Source organism: Nilaparvata lugens, chromosome 2 (genome assembly GCF_014356525.2).
Source record: "Nilaparvata lugens isolate BPH chromosome 2, ASM1435652v1, whole genome shotgun sequence".
Classification (NCBI taxonomy): domain Eukaryota; kingdom Metazoa; phylum Arthropoda; class Insecta; order Hemiptera; family Delphacidae; genus Nilaparvata; species Nilaparvata lugens.
Genome location: NC_052505.1, coordinates 49,144,321 through 49,172,130, shown reverse-complemented (window position 1 = coordinate 49,172,130; position 27,810 = coordinate 49,144,321). Strand labels below are relative to the sequence as shown.

General features: G+C 33.2%; 1 protein-coding gene across 1 annotated transcript; it reads left to right on the top strand.

Moving 5' to 3' along the window:
- Window positions 1-723: 723 nt before the first annotated feature.
- On the top strand, window positions 724-25,817 carry LOC111049467 (bifunctional arginine demethylase and lysyl-hydroxylase PSR). Its single transcript, XM_022335549.2, has 9 exons — window positions 724-930; window positions 3,439-3,644; window positions 9,356-9,508; window positions 10,192-10,388; window positions 11,305-11,452; window positions 14,653-14,841; window positions 17,717-17,892; window positions 18,836-18,903; window positions 22,729-25,817. The coding sequence occupies exons 1-8, from the start codon at window positions 876-878 to the stop codon at window positions 18,870-18,872; spliced, it is 1,161 nt and encodes a 386-aa protein (XP_022191241.2). The 5' UTR covers window positions 724-875; the 3' UTR covers window positions 18,873-18,903; window positions 22,729-25,817.
- The last annotated feature ends 1,993 nt before the right edge of the window (window positions 25,818-27,810 follow it).

Genomic DNA, 27,810 nt, shown 5'->3' with positions numbered 1-27,810 from the left:
GTTCCTTTTTTAATTGCGCGTCGACGTATATAATATACAAGGTTTTTGGAAATTTTGCATTTCAATGATAATTTAAAAGGAAAAAGGAGCCTCCTTCATACGCCAATATTAGAGTAAAAATCAGACTAGAATTATTCATCATAAATCAGCTGACAAGTGATTACACAGATGTGTGGAGAAGCCAGTCTATTGCTGTATTTCCATAAGGTCTATAGTTTCAATCAGGTGCTTGTGGATGAGAATACTGCGTGAGATCTACTGTTCAGTTCTTCAGATCTACTGAGATCTTTAAATTGTTCTACTATTATAGTGAGGTCCACGTTATAATGGCAGTGGATAAAGATATAATATAGCGATGCCGATTCTCTGCATTAATTAATTATATTTCTACACTTTCAAAAACATAATTGGCATCGTTGTGGACCTAGAAAAGGATAGTACCACCGGTTTTGTCGAATGATAGACAAGGATAGCAAAACCAAAGTTGATCAAATACTGTCATTATAAAGTGGACATATTCAAGATAATGTCATCCAATTTGTTCATTTTTTTATATTTTTTATTCAATCCAGTTTACTTTTTGTTTCGAGCAGCTAGTAAAGCTGTCAAAGCTTCAAACGAGAAAATGTTTTGCCCAAAATTTTTATACGACTTTTTAGTGGTGCTGAAATTTGGGTGTCTAATCCCAGATACAGCAGGCAGTGGGCCTGTGTGGCGTCATTTGAAGATTTTGGATGTCGTGCATTGAATTCACCTGTTTATGGCCGCCGCCTGTGAATTTCTAGAGTAGTATAATTCCTTATTTTTTTACGTGTGAATACTCAGAGAATATAGACTTTCTATCATATAGGTTTGATGAAACCTTAGAAATTAAAATGGAATATAAAGCGAAGAAACGGGTACGGGAGGTAAAACGAAAAGCCAGACCAGGTAGGAAATTAGTTTTATAACCTATAATAAAGAAATCATGATTATTAGATTTACATCAGTTAAATGACCAACATTAAAAAGAACATTAGATTACTTTTATAAAATATACTTTTGTGAAAACTTTAGATGTTTTATTCATGTTCATAGCTCTTTCTTGTTGTGATTTCTGACTCCGGTTATTCCGGCATTATCTCTTGAACACTTGCTCCAAAAACTATATTATTCTCATTCTTATAATTAATAATAAAATCTAATTATGTATTTAGGTTCAATTTTTCAGATTTATTTTATAGGTGATAGGCTTTATCGTGTTTCTAGAAGACTTCAAAGTAACTAATAATATTTCAATGTTTCCAGTAGCTCAACTAGGTATCATGACAATAAAGATTCCCTATTATTCTATCACAGTGATTTTGCAAACACTGATTCAAATTGCCGTTAGATATAGTTTTTATAGTTGAAATGATATTTAGACTACAATAATATTTTAGTAATGAACTACAGTTATTAATAAAGTCCTCGCGCGGATGACTATTCATCTTGACCTAGCGATACGTAGGTGTAGGTAGCTATAAATACTTATCTGAAAGACGTAGCTGACGTATCTCCTACGGTAATGATAACCAATCCGTCCATTTTACACTAGCTTAGCGTGGGAGAGTCAACATTGGAAGATAGGCTACGTCTTCTGAAGGCGTAATCTAGCTAAGCTACACTAAGTGTGACTTACCTTGTAAACTGTTCAGCTAGCGTTTGACAATTCCCCGGTCAGCAGACTGCGGCGAAGACAACAGAAGTAAATGTAAAGTAAGTAACATACGCTACTAGTCTTGGCAGTCACTGTTGTTTTTCTGTAAGTTTTTACATGTACTGTATTTAAATAATAAAACGTTTTTACTCTTCAGTCACAGATTTAAGATCATGCTCTACAAGTTTGAAGAGTCACACTTGTGATCATTTATAGGTAAAATTGAGCAAACAGCATTATTCAATTAGGCTATCAAGTTTAATAACATTCAATCAGCAGGAATGTAGCTTAAACAATAAAACTAAAATTTTATTCTAATGGAGGAATGACAATAACTTTTCAATATCACATTAACAGGAGGACAAACATGTAGCAAGATTCAATCTAGGTCATTATTTTCTTGAAAACCTATTTCGAAAAATATTTTTTTTAAATTAATAGTTCAACGTTTGGGTTTATAGTAGGCCTATATATTCATAATTTCCTCTACTGTACACATCTTGAAAAATATAATATAATAATATAAAATATTGATAATATTCTTGATGTCTGTAACTTAACTCAGTTATCATATTTGTCTTTGCCTACACGCATTTCATGGAATAATCATCGTATTGAAGTGGACAAAATTTCATTGATAACTTGAATAAGCATAGTTTCTATTCTGTTGATTTACAATATATCATGAACTGTGCTAGCTTGTTGAGCGATTTTTGCAACTTTTCGTTTATTGTCTCCATGCGCAAACTGCATGAAAGTGGGTGCTATGACAACGTAGACGCTAACTTAGCACAAACGTGAGACCGTGAGCACTGTAAAAATGTATAAAAATGACCAGAACTCACTTATTTTTGGAAATCCGACTTACGCACATAGTTTTTGGGGGTGCTGGATCCAAATCAGAAACCAGAATCATTTTATCTTTATTTATAAGGATGTTAGAATATGAGAGAAAAAGAGATGAGCAATCAATTGCGAAATGCCAATCCTCAACACTTGCGACGTGGAACATCGGGCTGGCGCAAAGAACTGCCGAGTTGAAATGTTGAAGATCGTTTCCATTATTACAAGTTCCCATCATTCGATCTATATAGTTCATACGAAATTAGTTCTGACTTGGAGGATATGCGGAGCAGAGAAAAGTAAGGATACAGCGGCGGCAATGTTGCCGTGCTAAAGCGGCCAGCGTTCTGTAGTCTCGATCCAAGTGAGTGATCACTGCTCATGATACGATTACGTAGTTTCCTCTCTGAAAGCACTGAGTCGACTGAGTGTAATCAAGAAATTGGCTACTGCGCTTTTTTCTATGACTCTATGTATCAATGTAATTGGCTGATCACCCTTCATTTCTCTGCTCCCCATATTCTTCCAAGTCGGAACTAATTTTGTATGGACTTTAGTCATGTTGCAGTGCTGAATATTTAGTAATAGAAACGAGGTTTTACTAAGTGCTAACTAAGATTGCACTATTTCAATGTATCCCTCATGTAGGATTGCTATTTACTCAATTACTCATGAAGTAGGCTATAATTTATTAATCTAGTTAGTAGTTCCAATTACAGTTCATCCGATTGAGTTTTTATTCTTGTAAATTTTGTAAAACTCGATTTGAGATAGACCCCAAAAAACTGTTGAATGTCACCTAATTCATTTCATTATTTATTACATTGAGTACAATTGAAAAATTAACAATTATGTATTGACAATTATTTTCTACTATATGGCTTCAAGGAATGCATTATTTTATTTTATATTTTCAGAGCTCAACGATAAAGGATCATGGACCCAATTAGGATACTCTTCCAAATTTGATACTTTCAAATCCGTTAACGACAATGTGGAAAGAATACACGTTAACAAAGTAAGCACAACTGAGTTTATAGAGAAATTTGAAAAGCCCTACAAACCTGTCGTAATAGTTGGCTGTCAAGATAATTGGAAAGCAACGCATAAATGGACTTTAGATGTGAGTATTAGTTTCTAAACTAACCTTTTCAGTGTATTCTTTTGAGTGCAAATTATTTTGAACTTACTTGAGCGTAATTTAAAAATTCTAACTTTTTCAAATGATTTTCTTTTTTAATTAGAAAACAGCATTTTTGTTTGTATTGGCAATACATTGATATAATTTGTGTGTGTGTGTATTGGCCTACAGTGTATTTACAAACTTCTGATAGTTGTACAAAATTCTTTATTTTACTGGAATTTATTGGATTATTAAGAGAATTTTATCTTTCTCATGATCTTAATGAATCTGATTCTGTTCTATTGTCAGCAGTCAGCAAGCAGTGAATGAGGCCCGGCTGCAGAGTCGTTACATAAAATCGTACGGAGTATTTGTGAGACATAGGTTAAAATCACTGACATAAATGGTTGGTCATTGCACAGTCGTTTGCCGAAGCTCATTTAGCTATATCTCGAATTAGCATCACACATAAGTCACACTGCAGCTCTATTCACTTTTTTCCGTACATGCTTCTATCCAACAATGTCTTGGAATCGGGGAAAGTTTTCATAGACATCACTGTGAATAGACCTAAAAGAACTCAAATAAAATTGACAAACAACATGGTGACTCTTGGCTTTTGGCGAGATTACTCACCATATAAAGCGATTTGGAGGTTATAAACAACTTTTAAAGTGAAGAAACACTAAAAATTTTAACATACCGCTTTGACAATAAATTATTCTAAAATTCGACAGAAATTTCATCCAATATGAGTTGATCAATAGCTGAGGCTCCAACAACCAATCACCAACAATTTATTAATCCTCAATCAATCGATATGAAGGGAAACATTATAAGAAGACGAGCAGTATCCAATTAAAATGTTATTGATGTAAGAGTATATTTAGTTGGAAGAGCTTCTCACAACATTATCTAGAGATCGGAATTAGATTTATCAACGTTTGATTAGTCGTCCTCGGACGCAGCAGGTTAAGATACCGTTTAAGCAATTAATAGTAAAAAAGATTAGTATTATTTACCTATAACTGAAACTGAATACGATTGAGCAAATACAAAGTTTAAAATGTAAAGTTTATTAATTGAATCGGCCTGAGGAGAAAGGAACATGTCAAAATTTTAAATTTTTCTTATGGTTGAAATGAGTTGTTTACTGTGGGATACATCGATTGGAGTTGAAAGGGAACATGTCAGCACTCTCTTTATTCGAGAAACAGATATCGTATTTTAGCTGTACTGGAGTGAAAGGGCACAGTCATGACACACATGTTTCCTTTCAACGCCGAACATTCGGCGAACATTCATCATGAGTAAAAGGAATTTAACAAAAAACTCAAAAGGGTGAATCTTATGTAAGTGCTTATACTGGATTAAAATTGTTGTCTTAAAAGAGTTTGCACCCTAATGACAAAAAACAATCTTGAAATTATCAATACTTTTATCTGATTCAGTTTTTTCTCTCCCCTGAAAAATTCTGACTTATGACATTTTCCCTTTCTCTTCAGACCGATTCAATTAATGTAAATGAAAGGGAAAAAGTATCAATTCACGTTTCGTCTCAAGGCAAGAAAACACAAAGTGGCTCGCTCTAGAAATTCCGTGTGCAATTCGGGCGTATCCCGTCCGTCCCCAGGACAAGCCCGAAGAAAATGCTCCAAACAAGGCCGTACAGGGTTTACAATATTATTAACACCTCTGCATAACGCTTGCCCGGAACAGCTAGGAAATGTTGCTCTTATCTGCCACACAAACCTCAACACTGTTGAAAACGTAATACTAATTAAAATTATTCCATTCAGAATCTCTCTCCTTGAAACGAAAAGTTTACCATTAAAGATATAGAAGATTATATATGCAAAATAATATTATAGACTAATAATTGGTTCACAATACAAAGACAAAAGTACGTTGAAATTGAGTTTGAATTATGTCAGAAAAATTAACTATGAACAACGTTTATTGAGAAAAACTAACGAAAATGAGTTTTTTAGCTGAAATATTGTAAAGGAGAAATTTATTAATTCAATAAAGTATTGATTATCATCCACAGCTTAAAGCTAAAGTTAACGAAGGGTTTTATTTGTTGAAAAAATAAGTATTTCTTATTAAATCAATAATCTATTTTTAAACTAAAAAGTATTAAATAATTAAATTTAGAGTATATAAATTACTTTGAAAAGAATCGCTTTAATCTAAGGAGTTATTGGAATTGTGTAGATTAGTTAAACGAAATTATAGGTTATAAATTCAGCTACAATTATTTTATCATTTATATTTTTGAATTTCTATTATTTAAGTTATAATAAGCAATGACAGATATTAACGAAAAAGTTACTATACTGAAAAATTGCTATGGATTAAATTTAATTGGTAATATGAAGAAGAAAATCGAGTAATAATTTAGGTTAGACAGATTAACTTGAATTCTACAAGCAACGAAAAGAACGAAACTCTGCTAAAATAAAGACAAAAGCTTTGATATCTTATCTGAGCTGCAGCTCCGAGCACAACCTTCTGCCTCTACGGCTCGACACCCTATCAACACCTTATTCTAAGAAGAACATCTAAGAGGTCCAAGAAGAACATCCCTAGGACTGTCAATACTTTCGATTCAAGGGCTATATGACAGAATGACCATAAAAATCTTCGAACACCAAAAATGTGATTCGTGGATCTAAAACTAAATTTGGATATCTCGGTAGTACAAGGTGCGCCAGAGGAACTTTCTTATTAAAAAAAAAATCCCGTTCGGTGAATTGGTCGTGGAGAGGGGCAGGAGGGGTCGAATCTTGGGGGGAGGGACTCCCAAGTTTATCCTCCCTCAAGTAAATAGTCATCATGCTCTGGTATAGAGAGCAGCAGGCCCTTGCATCTGAGAGTTTCTTTTCTAATGGTCGATCACTTGTTGCTACGCAACATGCCTTCCGTGCTCGATTTTAAATTCCTCCTCACAGACTCTTTCCTGGCCTTAATTCGATTCTGTCGTGGACTAACTCATTTTGGAAGTGGGAAAGTGTCGCTTATCCCAGAAATGGACTTCAATGAACTATCAGAACTCCAGAAAATATCGAAAGAGTGATGCAGTCAGTTGTGCGTTCTCCCCGGCGTTCGACTCGCAAACACGCAGCTCTATGACAATTTCTGACTCATCTGTTCGACGAATTTTCAATGAAGACCTTCAATTTCATCCCTATAAATTTGCTGTTGTTCGAGAATTGACTGAACGTGATTTTTTTGCCCGTCAAAATGCATGGGATATGCTGATAGACAACCTGCCTGAAAACGCGGTCATTTTTTTCAGTGACGAGGCTCATTTCCACATGCGTTTCCTCAATGCGATTTTTATGAGGTTATTTGAAATCCCTGGTTTATGACGATCGACCACGGACCATAGCACACCTCAAGAACAACATTCATGACGCCATTGCCAGCGTACCGATTGATATACTACATCGATTGGATACAAATTTCAAAAATCGACTTCATCAATGTATGCGCAATGGGGGTCGCCATTGATCTGATGTCACTTTCAAAACTGCATGGAAAAAATAGGGATATTGTATTCTCATATAATAAAAAGATGAAATAAAATAAGTAAAATACTTTTGTTTTTATTGACCTTTCAAATAAGTAGATTTCTCTGGCACACCTTGTATTTTCCAGTTATCAGTCAGTACCTCAAACGAAGGAAAGTCGACTATAGTATCAGTTGTTTAATTGTTTGAAGAATATAGGTTGAGGTATTGCTGTTCTTGCTAAATCCCTCCGGAACAATTCTCGCATTGTTTTGTTCTTATATATTTTTGATGGTGGAAGGATGTTGCAAGATGAACAGATTCCTATGAAGGTATAATGTTACGAAACATATGTGCTACGAAAATTAATTAATTGAATGCATCAACGAATGAGAACTAGAGAGAAAATCTTCAAGAATTGACTCTGGTATAAGGAATTTTTCCCCACTTTGAAATTATTTCGAGTGGTATTAGTGCTGTATTTGCTAGTAAACATTTTCTTAGTCTAGCCTAGAATATAATAAATTTCTGGTAATAAATCAAGAGTTTTAGAATCATACATAGAATATTCAAATCTCTTCCTTGGCGAATAATTTATCACCCCACACACTGTTAAGTAAGGCAGGTAAAGTTCGTTTGGATATGGTAAGTGGAGTATTCGATATTGCAATCGTATAAGGTGTTTCTTGCCATTTAGACTTTTTCATTTTGTAGATTCTGAATGAAGAAACTATAAAACTTTAAAACCATACCACAAAATAAACGTTCAATCCAGTGTCTGTTAGGATCACCTATGTACTTCACGCCTTGAAACGGTGTAGTGTTCAAAAAATGTTTCAAATGAGGGTTGATCCTTGACCTATTCCTTCTTCGATGTGAACTGTCAGGTCCATGACTCTTTTTGCACAATCAGCAATTATGCGAATTCTACAAAGTCTCACTATTGTACTGTAATGAGCAATCGTGGTAATACTGACAAACAATAGATCTGACTGATAGAACCGTGTCACTTGAATTGAATTAAATCTCTTTCTGCGGCACTTCATATACTGTATTTTTCATTTTCCTCCAGAAGTTCAGTGTGATAGAACACACAACGATAATATTATTATCCATCTTTGAACTTTTATGATTTGATATAATCTAAAATGAAAACCCACTTCCATTCTCAATGTGTCAAGTGCCGGCTTTCCAAAATTATACAGTAACCATTAAGCAGAATGATCACTGAAATAACTATACAATTAATGAAAACACGTTTTTCATTGTGGATAGATATCACAACATCTCAACAGTATCGAAACTATACAATTATTATATAGGAGTTTTTCGTACACTGATAGCAGTCCTAATCGAATAATTGAACGCAACATTTATTCGTCCTCTTGGAATTTACATGATAAATGTTTTGATACTATCTGAAATGAAAACTCTCGTTCTTATTCCTAATTCATCAATATATCAAATGGTGGCTTTTCAAAATAATTATTATCCAGTTACTCAACTAATTATCTAAATTATCAATTATTACTGAGAATACTTGGAATTTACTTTTATAGAGATGAACTTTTCGTGCTCTGTGGGTATGAGACTGTGAAGTCTGATTGATGACTAGTCCTGAGGCTTTCGAGACAACACAGGCGTTGACATTTTTACTACCTTTTTGAATGAATAGTTTGAAATCCCATGAGACTGAAATCTCCATTTCAAAATTGAGCAGCTCAATTTTCAAATTCTATCCCTCGGTGTGCAAGAAAACGATTTCAGCTTTGAGTCGAAAGTAAGAACTCGCTAACGCTCGTTCAATAACGATCACATTAATAATTTAGTACTTACATTAGTACAATTATTTTGTACTGGTTGTGTACATTATTGAAACATGAAAACGTTAAAAGATGGCAAAAGAAAAAAATCTCGAAATTACCATACGAGGTGTCTGAAGTGCTAAAGTTCACGTTTAAGATGCTTTGCAGAATTTATTAACTTGATGTGAATCACTTCGACCGCTAAAGAAAAAAAATTGTTCAATCAAAAACCATATTAGTGATAATAATAACACTGCTCAGCCCTCAACGTAGTCTTATTTGTGTAGTTCAACAAATTATTCATTACATTCATTTTTAACAATAATTTTGTATTATGCTCTTGAAAAAGTATTTTATATTTTTTAATTATTATTGCCATGTCAATTTTCAGAGGCTAGGTAAAAAGTATCGCAATCAGAAGTTCAAGTGCGGCGAAGACAATCAAGGCTACAGTGTAAAAATGAAAATGAAGTATTTTATAGATTACATGATGACCACTGAAGATGACAGCCCGCTCTATATATTCGACAGTAGCTTTGGAGAGGTAAGTCTCGCTTGTTCATTTTCAATATTCTATCATCATATCGACTTAACCAAATTCCTAACATTTTATACAATGCCTGATGTAGTAAATTTAATCAATTAATTAAAAATACAAGAAATTTATTTACATTGAAGTACAGAAAACTTGTGAACTGGTTCGTTTAATCTGAATTATTATGAAGTTGTGCTGACAAGGAACATTCCATCTTTGCTCTCATAAATAGCTCAACTTTACCAATTTTCAATCTATGACTTTCCTATCTCTCGATTTTAATAACTCCAGTTAGTTGAATCTCTCACAACATTTAGAAACTGTTAACTATTATTTGTATTTTGTTATAATTTTGAGATTTCTCCTCTTGAATCCATAATATACTTTCAACTTTAAAAATTTACTTTTAATCAACAGAATTTACTTATACCCAAATACTTCAACATAAATTATTTACACCCAACAAAAATCCAATAAAATTTTACCGCTGTAAAATTATGTTATCCAATTGATTATAAACGGATGCAATATCGTCATTTTTGGTCATCTGGTTCAATTATATTTTCGCGCAACTGTCACAAAGTTTTAAAATGAGATAAGTTACATTATTTATAGTTTGTCTTTGTAGTCATTACATAAAATTATCATTGGTTTCTGTGCCAAATTCATTCACGAATCAAAATTTGTTGCAGCACATACGTCGGAAAAAACTGCTAGAAGACTACAATGTTCCTGTCTACTTCAGAGATGATTTATTCCAGTACGCTGGTGAAGAGCGGCGACCGCCCTACAGGTGGTTTGTGATGGGACCGGCCAGGTCGGGCACTGGCATCCACATCGATCCCCTAGGAACCAGTGCCTGGAATGCGCTCATCTCCGGACACAAAAGGTCAACATCTATTTTTCTATTATTGATATTGATTTTCATTGGGAAAGAGTAGTTATGCTGAACTAATTCAAATATTAAATCAAAAATCCTCGAAGTGTTGTCTTTATAAAATGTTATCTCCAATAATTAATTTAGAACTTTTTATTGTCTTGAAATAAAGTATTACTAAATTTAGTATAACTAAATTTAAAGTATTAAAATAAAAAATACTTTCAAATATCACATGAAATATCTTCTAAAAGTTACCTGTTATAGATGTATTTTCAATCACAGCCTTATAACGCCTTCCAACTATTTTTTTTTTATTGATATATTCATACTTTAATAGAATAGATTATTTTTCAGTTGACTGTGCTTACTAAGGGCGGCATTGACTCACCAATTAAGGATTACAGTATTCGCCTCCCTGCTTCTCCATACATTACCAACGTGAACTAGTTCATGATTGTAATGTTCTATTAATCTTCCATTCTAGACACTGAACTAGCCACCTTCATTAAATATTTTATCAGTTCCGATTTCTCTTTAAGAACATTATTCTTATGTTTGTTCCTCAAACCTGCCCTATCTTCCTATCTTGAAAATTAGTGACTGATATATATCAGCTACTGCTTGTCCTTCATAGTCTACAAACAAGCAGAGTTCAGAGTAACGTTTTTCATTATTTGTTTATTTTATTCATCAAATTATACATTTTTCAGACGAAAGTCTTGCAATGATCGAGAAAGAACAACAGGCTAAGCCCAAAACTGTTCTACCGAATTAAGAAAAGAAAGAATGTTTCATTAAAAATAAGAAAGATTTTCTGTGTTTGCATATCTTAATTATTTTTGAACACATTATTTATTAAAATTTTATGAACTCTGAAACAATTACTATGATTAACAATAGATGCATTACTATTGAATACTTTCAGATGGTGTTTGTTTCCTACACATACTCCCAAAGAGATAATCAAGGTGTCTTCTGCTGACGGTGGCAAGCAGAGGGATGAAGCCATCACTTGGTTCAACGTCATCTACCCTCGCACTCAGCTTCCTTCCTGGCCTCAAGACTGTAAGCCGGTATGTATCATTTCACTGGCAAAAACAATGTCATATTCTAAAGTGACACTGACTGGTAACTAAAAAAGCACTTGAGATTTATTTTATATAAAGAGCACCAGCTTTTCCATTTTATAGTTATTATTCAGATTATCAAAATTGTTCAGCTTTCATAAGTACTGAGATTTTTTTACTGTAGATAATACATTACTAATTTTAGATACATTGAGTCTTGATCTACGGTAATTTCGTACTTACGAATATTACATCCAAGTACAGTTCTATTGCGTCTGTGTAGATAATCAAAAAGTTTAACATCCCAATCGAAAATTTGCTTATTTATTGGTGAGAATAATATCGCATCATGAGATCATTACTGTAGTAACTCAAAAAAGCTGTTATGTGGGAAAACAGCTTTCATTTTCTATTCATCATATAATCATCTATAAAAAATGAACAATAACCAATCAATGTTTATTTGTTTGGTTGATATTACTATGGCATTTCTCCCCAGATTATCAAATAGATTTTCATAGGCTAGATCTTTTTTGTAAAGGAAAATATCAACTTGATTTGAGTTGATTCAGTAGCCTAATGCATTGAGAGTTAAGTTAAATTTTTCCACTTGATATAGTAGATATTTCATCGGGTAAAATTTAAACAATATAAAATTGGAATTTGGAGATTAAGCTATTAGTTTATTGATCATATCAATAACTACTTTTCTATTTAATTTCAAATTGAAGTCAAATTGAGGGTCTCAATAACTAATTTGTTACTTTCTCACACTAATCTTTCAGCAATGTGGAGCGTCAACGGATGATCATTAGACCTATTTAGTCCCGTCATTATATACATTGGTGCTTGCAATATATATTGTAGTTCTGATTTTTCTATATATTATTTGGATACATCAGAGAAATCCAGAACCAATTTCTTCATGCAAAATTTCCTTGTGCTAGATACAGAGTCGCCCAAAAACCTCGTATTTTCGGTTCATTTTCTAGTTTTCATTTATTTCCGCCAAATCCGTTAATCGGACAGAAAAATTTGCTGTCGTCTTTTTCAAGCTTGAAAAATTCTGAATAAATCTTGGGAGAGGTGAGACTTTTGACCCTGCAGAGTTTCGGAAGGGCAAAAAAACCTAAGAGACCAGACATGGGTGAAACTCCAGGCACAAATGTGGGTCAGGAGGCTGAGTTGAGGGTGGCCGGGCGCCGGGCACCCTAGAGGCAGTTTGGCGTCCCTTCTCTCAGTGGAAGTACCCACAAAAAGGCCAGGAGTGGAACTCACGTAGGTCACGAGTTTGTGGGTGGAGAGGCCAAGACTCACCACTGTTCAAAGAAGGGCGGCCATTTAGGCAAATCTTCTTGGGAGAGTTGAGGCTTTTGACCCTGAGACCAGAGATGGTTGAAACTCGAGGCAAAAATGTGGGTCAAGAGGCTGAGTCGAGGTTGGCCGGGCGCCGAGCGCCCTAGAGGCAATTTGGCGTCCCCTCTCTCAGCGGAAGGACCTACAAAAAGAAAAAGGCCAGGAGTGGAACTCACGTAGGTCACGAGTTTGTGGGTGGAGAGACCAAACCTCGCCACTGCTCAAAGAAGGGCGGCCATTTAGACAAAATTTCTTGGGAGAGGTGAAGCTTTTGACCCTGCGAGGTTTCAGAGGGGCAAAAAGAAAAAAACCCGGGAGACCAGAGATGGGTGAAACTCCAGGCACAAATGTGGGTCAAGGGAAAAACCCAAGAGACCAGAGACGGGTGAAACTCCAAGCACAAATGTGGGTCAAGGGTGGCCGGGTGCCCTAGAGGAAACTTGGCCACCCCTTCCTCAGCGGAAGGACCTACAAAGAAAGCCAGGAGTGGAACTCACGTAGGTAAGGAGGACTAATCAGTCTGAAGAGACTGCCAAGCATATCACACTTGATTGCGGCAAGCAACCAGGTGATGAATTGGATGTTAGTATAGGGAAGAACTCCTGGTTCTTTTAAAGGACACAGGTATTGCTTTGCCTAACTAACATACTTCTTGGGAACACAATAAGCTTCGGTTGACGTGTGGGGTTCTATAAACAATACACAATAAACGTTAACAATGCTTATTTCAAAATAAAAACTTACAATAAGAGATATTTATTATTGAATAGACTAGCATAATAGAACATAGCTTCTAATTAGTATATGACATCATCAGTATTTTTAATGTCATTTTGAATTATATTTTATTGATTTCGAATGATTCCCACAAGGGGGGGGGGTTTGAACAGACTGCGTCCAAGAAATTCTTGGGGGTGCACTCGTAATCAAATCCTAATTCTCAGGGGGAGTGGCCAAGAAAATCGAAAAGCTTAGTTATGTAGAATGACATCAAAAAGCAAATTTGTACAATGGGGGGGGGTGTGTAGAAGCTGATGAGTTTTTTCTAAAACAAAGGGTGGGGGGGGGGTTAAAGCCGAGTAAACCAAGTCTTTGATGATAACGATGTTGATGTGCTATCCTTTATAACACTTATCCAATAATACTTTAATACACTCTTAATACTTTTATATACTTGAAAATACACAAAATTATGGTTGAGAGGCTACAGATCCATGACAGACGACAATCATAAGTGTGGTGACTCAAACTTCGATAATGTTTAGGCCCACCTATACTTGGTCGAAGACTCGGATAATACACTAGAGCTCTAGAATCGTCTGCAGTACACTAATGATCTCATGGTGCGATATAAGTTGTATTCAAAAGTAAGCTAATTGAAAAAAATCCTAGTTCAAAATTCATTCATTTGCCATAAAATTAATTACATAAAAATTAATGAAATAAATATTATCAATTAAAATATGGCACTACCGGCAAAGAATAATTTGTATGCCGGCAGTGAGTTCGAACAACTATGATAAACATATAAAACAAAAAGAAAAATAGAGCTTGTTATAAACAACTAAACTATGGAAAACTAGGTCACATCTCAATCATTACAAATAATTAAACACTCCTTTTAGTTGTAAAATTTTTTCATAAATTGCAATGACCGATCTCCATTTCATAGAAGCAGAAAGGCTTTTTCTGAGTGCCTACTATATCATATTCTATTTTGAATACATTATTGAAATCTCAATATTAGATCAACGGTATTCATGAATAAGTAATAAATAGTCGATCGTAAATAACTGATGAAACAGATCAATAAATTGAATTGATTTGATGATTATGTTTGAACTGTTTAGGTGGAAATACTGCAAAAGCCTGGCGAAACAGTGTTCGTGCCCGGCGGTTGGTGGCATGTGGTTCTCAACTTGGATGAGACGGTGGCTGTCACTCAGAACTTCTGCAGTCGTACCAACTTCCCGGTCGTGTGGCACAAAACAGTGCGCGGCCGACCCAAGCTGTCTCGCAAATGGCTGCGTCGTTTGAAAGTGATTATCTCCCTCTAACTTTCCAAATCAATGATTCTTTCTCATTGTAACCACTTATTCTTCAGCTTTCATTCCACTGTATTCTAATTTCCTTTGTGAACTGTCAATATTTATTTATTCAATCACAAGCAAATTTTGATGAAATTTATTGAATCACAAGCATCCCTGATATGGAAATTTGCAGAAATGTTCAGGTGCTAGCCCAAAGCCTCTATTCTTAATGTGTGTTCTAAGTGGAGAAGGGCTCTTCCTTATTCCCCACAGGGTTTTAAAATTGTATGTTTCACAAGTAAAGCGTACTATGTATTTCTATCTATATTGAACTTGTTCACTGTAAAAATGATCTAGTTGTAACTCTCTCTAATGGACGTTTACAGTGACTCATAAGCAGCACTGTTGCCAATTTCTGGGGGATTGAACACTTATTTAAAATGAGACTAGATTCATTTTAAATAATTCTTCTCACAAACAATTCTTGAAATTATTTTAAAAATTGAATATGCTACTTGAAATTATTATTAAAATTATAAATATACTCAATTGAAAATATTTTTCTCACAAACAAAATTTACAATGATTGTTGTGTTATAGTATATTTCGCACCTAGAGCAGAAAATGAGATTTTTCCGGCTCGAAATCGGTTTTCAAGTCCGAGGCCGTAGGCCGAGGTCTAGAAAAGATTGAGAGCCGGAAAAACATTTTTGCCCGTGGTGCGAACGCTATTTTTCGCCACACACAAAAATAAACTATATATATATATATGAGAATAGTTGTTTACTAAGCACTTCCGAAAGCAGAAGTGGAAGGTGATAGCTCTAGCAAATCTGAGGTAATCTGAATATCAGGAAATTGTCCAAGTATTTTTATTTTATATTCTGATTTGTCTAAATAACCTAAAAGATTATGTTCAATTATGTGGGAGGTTGAGTTTATACTTTTTTATTCTTTCAAATGACAATAAGATGATATTATTATGAATGTTTTAATTATTGAATAATGAACACAAATAATGAAAAGTTTTTTGATCAGCTGTTTTTTGATCACCTTTTTTAGTTCCATGTTAGCGGCTGGAAAGGGTACTCTTTCCGGCCTAGGCCGGAAAGAAACCTGTTCTGACGTCAGACGAGAGTCGTCTGCAAACAATGTCTTTCAGATCTACGTAGGGACTGGAAAACAGCTGCTTTCTGTGCAGTGTGGCGAAAAAATTGTTTTCGCCCCACTTGGATGTAATGAACTGGTTTTGAAGGCCGAAAATGATTGTTTTCTAACCAGGCCGGTAAAAGTTTTACAGCCCTAGGGCTGTAAAATAACCTTGAAGTTAGCTGATTCTGATTTGATGTGAACGTGTTTACAAAATGGTTTATGAAACGGAATCTGTTTATGCTTCTAGAAATAGAATAAAGTATTTTGCAATAAGATACTATCATTTTATTTGGATGAATGAAATACAAATAAGATATTATAAACTATTCAAATTCAATTTTCAGAGTAGGATAGAACTTCTAACCTAAACTTCCGAAGTCGACGACAACAAGCATTGTTGACGTTGACATTCAGATTGGCCAAATTTCAAGTGTGCTAAAACAGCTGATCAAAAAACTTTTCATTATTTGTGTTTATTATTCAATAATTAAAACATGTATAATAATATCATCTTATTGTCATTTGAAAGAATAAAAAAGTATAAACTCAGCCTCCCACATAATTGAACATAATCTTTTAGGTTATTTAGACGAATCAGAATAAAAAATAAAAATACTTGGACAATTTCCTGATATTCAGATTACCTCAGATTTGCTAGAGCTATGAACTTCCACTTCTGCTTTCGGAAGTGCTTAATAAACAATTATTCTCATATATATTATATATATTGTTTATCTTTCTGTGTGGCGAAAAATAGCGTTCGCACCACGGGCAATAATGTTTTTCCGGCTCTTAATCGGCCTACAGCCTCGGACTTGAAAACCGATTTCGAGCCGGAAAAGTCTCTTTTCCTTCCCTAGGTGCGAAATATACTATTTTGTATTAGTCATTCAATTTCAGCTGTTTTACATCCATTAAATCAAGCCGGTAAACAGCTGATTGTAGAACAAATAAACATATGATTCTTATTACAGCTTACTATACTGTAATAAAATCATATGTTTTCTTTACAGTCGAGTATGTTTCCTAGTTCCGAATTTGGAATAGCAAAACTGCCGCCTTTTAGCGCTCCAGGTGGATGTTTTGTCAACTACAATCAAGAAATTCCTAATTCGAAACTTGTAAACTAGGTTATGTTTATAGAATGCATGTAGTAATGTCAGCACAAGTAGGTAATTTTTTCTGTTTCTCAATCATTCTTTTCTAAATTATTATGACAAAAAATAGTGTAGGTTACTTACACGTGAATGTCTTTTGCAGAGCTCGTATGAAACTCTAGTCTCGGCTAACGCCTCGACTGGAAACATCATTCTCGCCTGCAAAACGGCCCTTCCCGTCCTTGTTACATTCTACTATTACATTCTTTATATGATTTTATACATTCATAATGAAATCATTCTTCATATGATTTTATACATTCATAATTTAGAAGGTTTATACCTTGAAGCCTTGTCAGACCGACTTCTCTACCGCCGCTGGAGAGTAGTTTTAAAAACGCTCCCTGTCTTATCAACCAAATTACATCCACGTAATTTGAGTTTCAATCAACAACAAATGTATTGTTTTTCACTCATAGTGCCAACCTCTATAAAACTATTCAGAATGTGGTTGCGAATGGCAACATTAAGAACTGTTTTATCATCTTACTTGATATCGATGGTGTTTTCATTATTAATAACAAAATTATTACTCAAGTTGAAATGTTTTCCAGAAGCTAATTGATTGGTTTCAGACGAAAGTGCCAGACCTAGCCAGTGTGGCCGAACAAGTTGACATGAGCCAGTCGACCGGCGTGGCAAGTGACAGCTCCACTTGCTCGAGCTCCAGCTCCAGTGAGTCCAGTGACACTTCCCTCTCCCAAAGTGATTCTGACAGTGGACAAGAATCTCTGTCTGCTCATAAAAAACGGTACTACTTTACACTAACAATTATCACAATATTTTATATTTTAAAACAAAACATCATTTTCTCCATGTGTCTATTCTGAGTTAGATTTCAATGTGCAGTAACTACTAGTTGATGAAAATATTGGACGAATTCTACGTTCCCTGTATCGGTCTTGATCATTTTCCATCATTATTATAATTGTATAGTTTTTTGTTGGAAAAACATTGAGTGATCTAATGTCCGAAAAAATTTCCAGTCTTTTTTGTAACTTATTTCCGATGTGGGATATAGTGGACTAATATTATATTAACTTCAAATTTTCTCTTTTCGCTTCGAAAAAGGTATTCCGAATTCTATCAAAGTATGTCATGGTTCAAAAGTTTATTAAACTAAAATGAGATCCAAACCACTAAACCAGATTTTAAGAAGAATTATTTTTTTTTTGTAAATAGAAGTAAACACTCAAATTGATGAGTTCAAAGTAATTTGTAAAAGTACTAATACTGTTCAGAGTTAAAACTGATTGACTGGAAAATAAAATAAATGAATTCACATTTAATTTAATTGTTACCTACTTCCTCATTCCTCACTGATGTGTGCACTGTATTTTTGTGACTGACGTTTGTTCTACGTATCTCAACGTACGTTCTATTTTCTGAAAAATGTTTAACTGAGTGTTTTGCTGTAAATCTATTTCAATTCTGTTCACAAATTGTAACATAATCGATCAAATGAATAATTTTAAGAAGATTCTGTTATTAACGGCTTTTCCCACTGATTTGGAATGTATCTTGTTGAACCTTTGAATTCCTAAAAAAACCTCAAGATGTTCGTAATGCATTCCATAACCAATCAAACGAGTTATGTTTTCCACTTATAAATTATAGTTTATTATTCTTATCATATTCATGTGAAATGATTAAATGAATTAGCTCATCTTAATTCAAATATTTTCCGTTTGCAGTCGAAAGTTATCGAATTCTCCAAAGTACGCATCGTAACACTGTGATACAACGAGCAATATTGATCTGGGTAAGTTTCTATTTATCAAATTATATTATCAGTTTTTTTTTATTCGGTCAGATCATTATGATTTTGCAGATTTTTTCTGCTTGTTTTGAAATACAAGGAGTGGTCACAGTGCAGCCTTGTAATAATCAATGAAAACTCAATCGGTGCATTTTTACTAGAAACAATTCTCATAGAATATTTTTTGGTAAGCAATTGAAAATTAATAGAAGACAATCAAAAATAAAATGAAAATTGTTCAATTAAGCTAGATTGCACATCAGTATAAGATTTTATGTGTGGTACAGTGAAAATATTCTTGCCATGAGCTCTAATGCGACTATTCATACTGGCTCGGCTGGGCTGAGTGGTAACTCGTATGTGCACTCATAGCAAGAATATCTTAACTGAACCGGTCACGGGCATTCATACTGATAAGTGGCAATTTAGCTTAACGAGATTGAAGGTAGGCCTACTGTACAGTATATATTGAAATATTCAAAGGTTATTTACTACAGTAGTAGTTGTAAAATATATTTAAATGTTCAAAGGTTATGTACTACAGTATTAGTTTTATAAATCTAATTCATTTCTATTAAGTGATCTTAATTTTTTTTATTGCGGATGATCCCCGCATGAGTTTTTTCTTGTGCGTGGGTAATGGAGAGTGTGAAAGTAAATTGATGAGATGAGACATCCAGGCCATCGGCGATCGGCGGGACTCAAACCCACGAGCTAGGCGATGCTAGCAGACCGAACTTTGTAACGCTCCGAACCACTAAACCAACCCGGCCGGCAATTAGGCCAAATGTGTCTGGTTGTCACCGCGTCACCTCATCATCCCGACTGATCGGTTGAGTCGCCGACTACTTAACACCTTTCTAAAGAGGTGTCAAGAAGACGGCAAGATGAGGTGACACGAGCGATCCAAGTACAACCTGTCGTCTACCCAATTCAACATATCCTAAGATTCAATCACTATAATTTGTGTAAAGTAAGTTGAGACTTGGCTCTCCATCCGAAGAAATACAGGGTTGCCAAATCGTGTAAAATTGCAACTTTCTCAAATTTCCAATTCAACGTTGAAATGAATGTAGAATATCATCCCCTATATCCTAGTAGTTTACTAAAAAAGCTTCAGGGTTGAAGGATTAAAAGGAAATTTAACTTTTATTATAAAATTGGAAACATCGCGAAGATTTGTTTTTCTTTTGAATTTCACTTCTCTCAGAATTATGGGGCGTCGTTATGCATAATAATTTCATATCAAATTAACGGGGAGAATGTCTCCTTTATATTGGTGTCTGGATCATTTTTATCCGACTTATAGTTAATTTTTAATTAGCTAATTATTATGTTCGTCAATGTCGAGATATTTCGAGCAGAAAACATTAAATTTTCGACATGCTAAAAACTTTTTAGTTTCAAAAGATAAGTAGGTGGTGGAAGCGAGAAAGTTTCTCACAAATGATTGAAATTATTTTTCCAATTGTCAAACGTACTCGGAAGAGCGTATTTTGGTCTCTCCGGAATTTCAAAGTCAAGGATAGCGGCTGAATGGTGTGCCACCATAATGCTATGAATAGCTGGGATCAACAAAAACAAAATTCAAAACGATTGAAAAATTCAGCAACTGCATGTCACATGATTATAAATAGTGAAAATGACAACCTCGCCTCGAATAATCCAAGCGGTGTTTCATTACAGCCTTTCTAGAGGCAATCAGCTGCTTGCGATTGAAATAATTCAGTCAAATAACAAACCACTCTCGGTCTCAGACAGCACCGTATCGCGCATGCGATAGTAACGGTTTTTTCCCGTTTCATTCAGTCAGATCTTTGAATGTAACGTTCTTTGTAATGATGGTTACCGAGCACCGTAACTGGAGCCGTCATTCCATTTTGATGATGATATTATTATCCAATGATGGTTTATCATTAAATTCGATATAATAATAAATATATTATCATAATTTCATTCAATAAAAGAAAGAGTACTTTTCAATAATATAATTAATAAAATATAACGGTTGTTATTTAACTAATGTTAAAAAACATTATAACTAAGTCATCATATTGTCATTTCAAAGCAAAAACCTAACCCCCTTTTTTATTTAAAACAATAATAAACATAAATCTTTGTGAAAACCCGTAATATCCCTTCCAGCATATTGCAATTTCAAAGCAAAATCCTAACCCCCTAACCTATCTTTTCACCTTTGAAATATCAAAAACCATAATTCTACCTGTACCCTAGCCCTTTCTAGCATATTTCAATTTTAAAGCAAAAACCTAACCTAGCCATATGAAACATTGAAATAGCCTAACCTCTAACCCTTTCACATTCAATACTTTGGATTTCTAAGCAAAATCCTAACCCCCTAACCTATCCTTTCACCTTTGAAACAACAAAAAACATAACTCTACCTGGACCCTATAGTGAGGTCCACTTTATAATGACAGTATTTGATGAACTTTGATGTTGCTATTCTTGTCTATCATCGGCAAAGCACGTAGTACTATCCTTTTCTAGCTCCGCACCGATGCCAAATCTGTTTTTGACAGTATATTATAGCCCCTTCTATACAGCATATTGCAATTTCAAAGCAAAAACCTAACCTATCCTTATGAAACATTATTAAATATCTAATCTAAATAAAACCTAACCCTTAACCCTATTTTGTCAATTAGTTGAATTTCTACATTAAACAATGTGGCAACCTTGCAATGCGTGAAAGAGATAGCGCCATCTGCTTTGATAAATGATACACAAGGATAGCAACTGAAGAAGCAGTGTGTGATATCATAACCTCAAACTTTGGACAACATTAACTTTTTATCAAAATTTTTGGAGAGAAATAGTACAGGCTCAGCCTAGTTTTTCCTCCAATATCATAATTATATTATGATTGTAGTATTCTGCACAATAATAATAAATAAATAAACACCATTGCAAATTACATACTGCCATTATAACGTGGACCGCACTATAGATACTCAAAGAATACTTTTGAATAACTATGTGATAACTGTGACCGTTGCTGGCCGTTACTCTGTATATGAGACAATGAGAAGCAGCTGTCAAACAATCTTGTAAATTGACAGCCTTCAGCATACAATTTGGTACACAATGCATACCATGTAGCCGCTCTTCTAACTTTAAAATTCCTTGGAGACAGAAATACGATCTTCCGACTACTTTTGACGATTGGAAAAATAATTTCAATTATTTGTGAGAAACTTTCTTGCTTTCACCACCTTTTGAAACCAAAAAGTTCCTAGCATGTCGAAAATTTCATGTTTTCTGCTCGAAATGTCTCGAAATTGACGAACATAATAATTAATTAAAAATGACTATAAGTCGGATAAAAATGATCCAGACACCAATATAAAGGAGACATTCTCCCCGTTAATTTGATATAAAATTATTACACATTAGGACGCCCCTCGATTCTGAGAGAAGTGATATTCAAAAGAAAAGCAAATCTTCACGATGTTTCCAATTTTATTATAAAAGTTGAATTTCCTTTTAATCCTGCAACCCAGAAGCTTTTTTAGTACTACTAGGATATCGGGGATGATATTCTACATCCATTTCAGACGTTGAATTGGAAATTTGCGAAAGTTGTAATTTTACACGATTTGGCAACCCTGTAATTTCTTCGGATGGAGGGCCAAGTCTCAACTTATTTTACACAAACTATAATATCCTAACGTCGCTAGGGTAACTTGATTTGAAAATAAATTTTTGGTTTTACAATAATAATAATTATTAAAATTGTTTAATTATTGTAACATATTTGTTTTTTTATTTTACTTTTAACATTTGTAAAACCTTTTTCGTTTTCAGAATAATGGTCAGTCTTGAATAATTATCTTCTACCAAAGAGGAGTTACCTATGATCTATAAATCGTCGCAACGGTTGAGGTATGTCATGTGTTACACAATTAATCGAATTTAATGATAATATAATGAATTAATTATAATTCTAGTTGCTATCAAGGCACTATTTCAAGAAGCAAATCTTCATTGAAAGTGAACAATAGATTCGGTCGTTTGTAAGTCATGTCTATATGAAGTATTCAAATGTCTTGTGAAATCACAATTATAATACCTATCTAACTAATTCAAATTGTGAGACATGAGTATTTTAACTTGATAATTGCGAGGAAATTATCAGCCTGTAATGTACAAGATTTGAACGAAAAATCGGAATTACAGTAATTAAATTAAATCAGGGTCTTTTACCGATTATGAGACCAATTTTAATAGCTGTAAATACTGTACTTGAATATTAATATACTACAGTATTTTCTCCTTTAATAGTTTTATAATTAAATTGTTTGATGTAAGTTACGGTTGGTATATTGTAATATCATTTAACGAAAATCCTCTTAGCACTATTAAAATTCGTTCCATTTTAGTTTTATAATGACTTTATTCTTAGTCTAATGACTTTATATATTAAGTCCATATATTATAAGAACTTATATTTCTTGGAAATGATTAAGAGTTTTATTATATCTTTATTAGGCTGCAAAATACTTGAAAAATAAAATAAATACTTTACTTAATAAAAACTTAACTAAAGAAAATAAATAATCCCACTAGCTAACACTCCATTATTAGTTTCCTCCAGTATTCATGGATAGCAAATCTTTCTGACAATTTCAATTTGGTTTAGATTATTATTCGGCTCTCCTTAACAAAACTCCATTAATTACTTTTCTTCGAGAAACTTCTCTTTAATTTTACTTTTTTATATAATTGGACAAATAGACCCATATTCATAAGAAATATTATTGTTTAAAATAATGTATTTAAACATTGAATAATTCTAAGAGATTTGTTGTTTCTACTCAACACAATACTTTCAACTACTAACTCCCTTATTATTTTGGAATACCATTAGTAGGTCACAGATCGTCTTTTTCTTATTGATTCTATGATAATTATATTTTGAAACTTGATTTTCACAAGGACTCACATTCATTTGAATTATTTTGGATAAATAGTGTAAATGTACTATACATTATTCATTGTAGTTGATTTAAAGTATATTTTCTAAAAAATAAATATTAAGTTGGGAATATACAACTTGAATGTTAATGAAAGGCAAGTGACCATTACAAGATAGTATGTTTACAATTTTAACCATATTTTTTCAAAATCATTTTATAATTTCCCGGAATTGTTGATATTTTCAATATTGTAATTTTCTTTATTATTTACTCATTTTTCTCATATCCCATTAGCAGGTTTATCATGAATCTACTCTGCTCCGGTGAATAGATCTTCGCCATATTTGAATATGATTGAAACATAGTATCTATTTCAATAAATATTATTAGAATATCCCGGAGGCCTTCGAGTATAGTTTTTGCTCCTAGAGCTTAAACAAACATCAACACAAAATTAACATTTCCTACCTTGATAGTAATCTTTAATAAATTGAATTTTCTTTCAAGACCTAAAAAATGCTAATATATTTTATTAACAATAAAAAAATCATTCCTATCTTAACTATTTGAAACTTATTTAATAGCAATACCACTTCCTCAAGTTTTCAAATTTCCCTCAATAGATTCCTATATCTGATAGAGAGTCTGAGTCTGATAAAAAAAACTTATTTAATAGCAATACCACTTCCTCAAGTTTTCAAATTTCCCTCAATAGATTCCTATATCTGATAGAGAGTCTGAGTCTGATAGCTTGATAAAGGGGTTTCAATTAGCCTGTTTTTGGACTTGCGAAAGTAGCTGTTATTATTTTATACCTTTTTTGTACTTTAATTCAAATTAATTTGAGGATCAGCGCACATTATTTATGTTTGCTTGGAAGTTCATGCTATTTTTTCAAGATTAGTCCTAAGTGTGTTATCCATTCATCACTTATTTTTAAACTATCCAATGTCAAACAACCTTTTGATGTAGTATTTTTTAGATCATAATGAGAGGGATTTTGGTTCATAAATTATAACTAATCATGTATAAGATACTAGTATAATCATATTTGAGGAATTCCAAATAAAGTAACCAGTAGCAATTGAAGTATATTGTGTTTGTTGTAAGTATAGTATTATATTATGTGATTTTGACTGAATCTCCTCTTTGAACCACCAATTTTCAATTCATGTTTTATTTTTCATATAAAACGGGAAATCTTATTCAATTGAAAGAGCCACTTATGGAAGCGGAAAAATTACAGGTTGGTTTGCAAATCTTGAATGAAAAAATTTATTGCCCTATAAAGGAGTCTGAAGGTGCGTACAGTCTTAACCGCCACGAACACGTGCATTTCGCACGAGAAACGAAAAGCGCTTGTTCGTGGCGATTGAGTCTGTACGCAGCTTTCTAAACCGTTATTGAATAAAGATTAGACCTAAATTTGATTACCGCAGCAGAGCATCATTTCTTTCATAACTTTCAAGAAAATCTTCATCTTGTCAAATTGTCAAAAATTTATCTGGAAAACAATGTGTCTTGGAATTTTTGATTGAAGTAATTTAATCCTTGGCTCATGATTGCTTTTGCATTACAACCAACAGTTGTACTTATTGAGTTTCTTTTTTCCTTGTTTAATAGATTTCAATTTCTTACTTCGTTTGTTTGCCAGGGCGTATTCAACAGATTTTTTTGTAATTCATGATTTTACCTGCTAAGGATTCTTTGACATAGAAGTTGGTTAATTCATAACTAATCTAATTCTTATCAAATTCAACGCAAAATAACTAAAATCCAATGAACTTAATTGTAGAGTACAGTAATAATTAACAATGAGGGGTAAACCAAAGTAGTTCATTTTTTATAGGGTATTATCATATTATCTTGAGGATATGGACTCTTTTTGAGAAGTAATTAATTCCCTTGTGGAAAATTTCTTACGTGACTGCATTGTAAAATACAGGGTTGAGAATGTTATGTACTGGATAGCAGATGATTTCTTCGACTGTGCTATGTAGAAAACGAACTGATTTATGTCATTGTGATAATTATGGATCATTATCGTTTTTGATTATTCATCCTAGTATTCAAACGTATGATTCTTTATTGATAATGTAGTCAATCAACTGTCTTCCTGTAGTAGATTCTATAAATTCATGAGTGCAAAGAGATAATGGTAGTGGGGTTCACACCATTATTAGTGTAATTATTATAATAATCAACATCTTGTAGTAGATGTAAGTCAATATAAAATGGAATTCCTATAAGTCATGTGCTCTTTGATGTACGTTTATCAGCTTCTAGATAATGATGGTCTAAAATGACTACTTAGCTCTTGACTAGACGTTCAGTCACATTAAGTTATGGTTTCCAAATAAATTCCTAGTTTCTTTAAAGCAAAGAGTGACATTAGAAATCTAATTTCATGGTGCCTCTTCTCACATTTTCAAGTGAACACAGATTATGTGCGTTAATCTACACGAAATAACTTGAACTTGAAATTTAAGTAACTAAGCTACATTTTACTCTAATTTGGTTTCCATGTCTATGTGCTATTTAAATTCATATTAGTGGTCAAAAATATTATGATTGTGCTACATTCAATTAAGTTAATTTTTAGAAGAATTTGCTATTTTACAAAACTGCTTGAATATGGTTTGAAGTGAAATCATTAAGATCGGAGAATTTAATATCTATTTAATTTTGGTTTTTGTATACTACTTATTGCGTATGGTGTTGCAGTATTTTTATTTTGTCACAAAAAAAATTTCGTTTAAAATTTATTCTCGTACGATCTTTGTGAAATTCTCAATTTTATATCAAGTTTAGTAAATATTAAGATTCTTCAACTGCTTTTCTTTTCTAAAAGAGAATTTAAAACTTTGTTTGAGAGGTAATATTTCTCAGTTGTGTTTGTCAATGGTTAATTATTGCTTTTAACCCTGTGTGAACGAATAAAAAACTTTTTTCTGTTGATATTTTAAAAAGTTTTTTGATTTGTAACTTATAGCGTACTATCAAGGTAGCGTATTCTAAGGTAATTTTCTTTTCGATCATTACTTTTGAGATATGAATGCCTAACTGTTTGAATTTTTGAAACAGATCATTTCAAATTCAGTATGAAACATTCTTCATTCTTCAAGTTGAGATATTTTACTCATTGTTTGAAAATGGAATAACTTTCTCAAAAATTAATATTTCCTGGAAAAAATCTCCATTCAATCAACAATACCATGAAGAATGTATCCTCAAAATTTCATATATCTCTTACCGAATTTGAAATGATCTGTTTTAAAAATTTAAACTTTAGCCGTTCATCCAGAAAAGTAATAATATGATTAGACATTTTATCTTAGATTTTTTTAAAACTTTGATAGAAGAATTTGATAAAAACTTGATAGTATACAATTCGAGAGGTTACCTATCAATATTAGGACTGCATATTACATAAATGATGCAATTTTCATTAAACTATTGTAATGTCTTGTATGAAGAATTGAGATCTTAGTATTATAATGTAAGCAAGTATTATTAGTTGTTCAGTTATGAATGATCCTACTGAAGCTTCCGTAAATCAAGGTACTATAGTTGAGATTCTGCTCTCCATCCGAAGAAATAACAGCGTTGCCAATAATTGGTGTAAATTTGCGACTTTTCCAAATTTCAAAATTTAATCACAGAATTGTATGTAGATATCATCCACGATATTCCACTTGTGCTGAAAATGTTCAAGGGTTGAAGGATTAAAATGAAATGTTGTTGATGAAATTAAATACATTAAGAAAATACGATTTTATTTTCATATCACTTCTCTCAGAATTATGGGATATCGTTATAAGTGAGAATTTTATATCAAAATAACGGAGAGAATGTCTCTTCTCTATCAGTTTCCGGGCTATTTTTATGCGACCTATAGTTATTTTTTAATTAATGATTATGTTCGTCAATGTCAAGACATTTCGAGCAGGAAACATGAAATTTCCTACAT

Bases quoted from the DNA above. Each gene is read 5' to 3' on its own strand.
- LOC111049467 (XM_022335549.2), top strand. From the start codon at position 876: ATGGAATATAAAGCGAAGAAACGGGTACGGGAGGTAAAACGAAAAGCC. The intron at 931-3,438 runs GTAGGAAATTAG...TTATATTTTCAG, and splicing joins AAAACGAAAAGCCAGACCAG to AGCTCAACGATAAAGGATCA. The intron at 14,842-17,716 runs GTGATTATCTCC...GATTGGTTTCAG, and splicing joins AATGGCTGCGTCGTTTGAAA to ACGAAAGTGCCAGACCTAGC.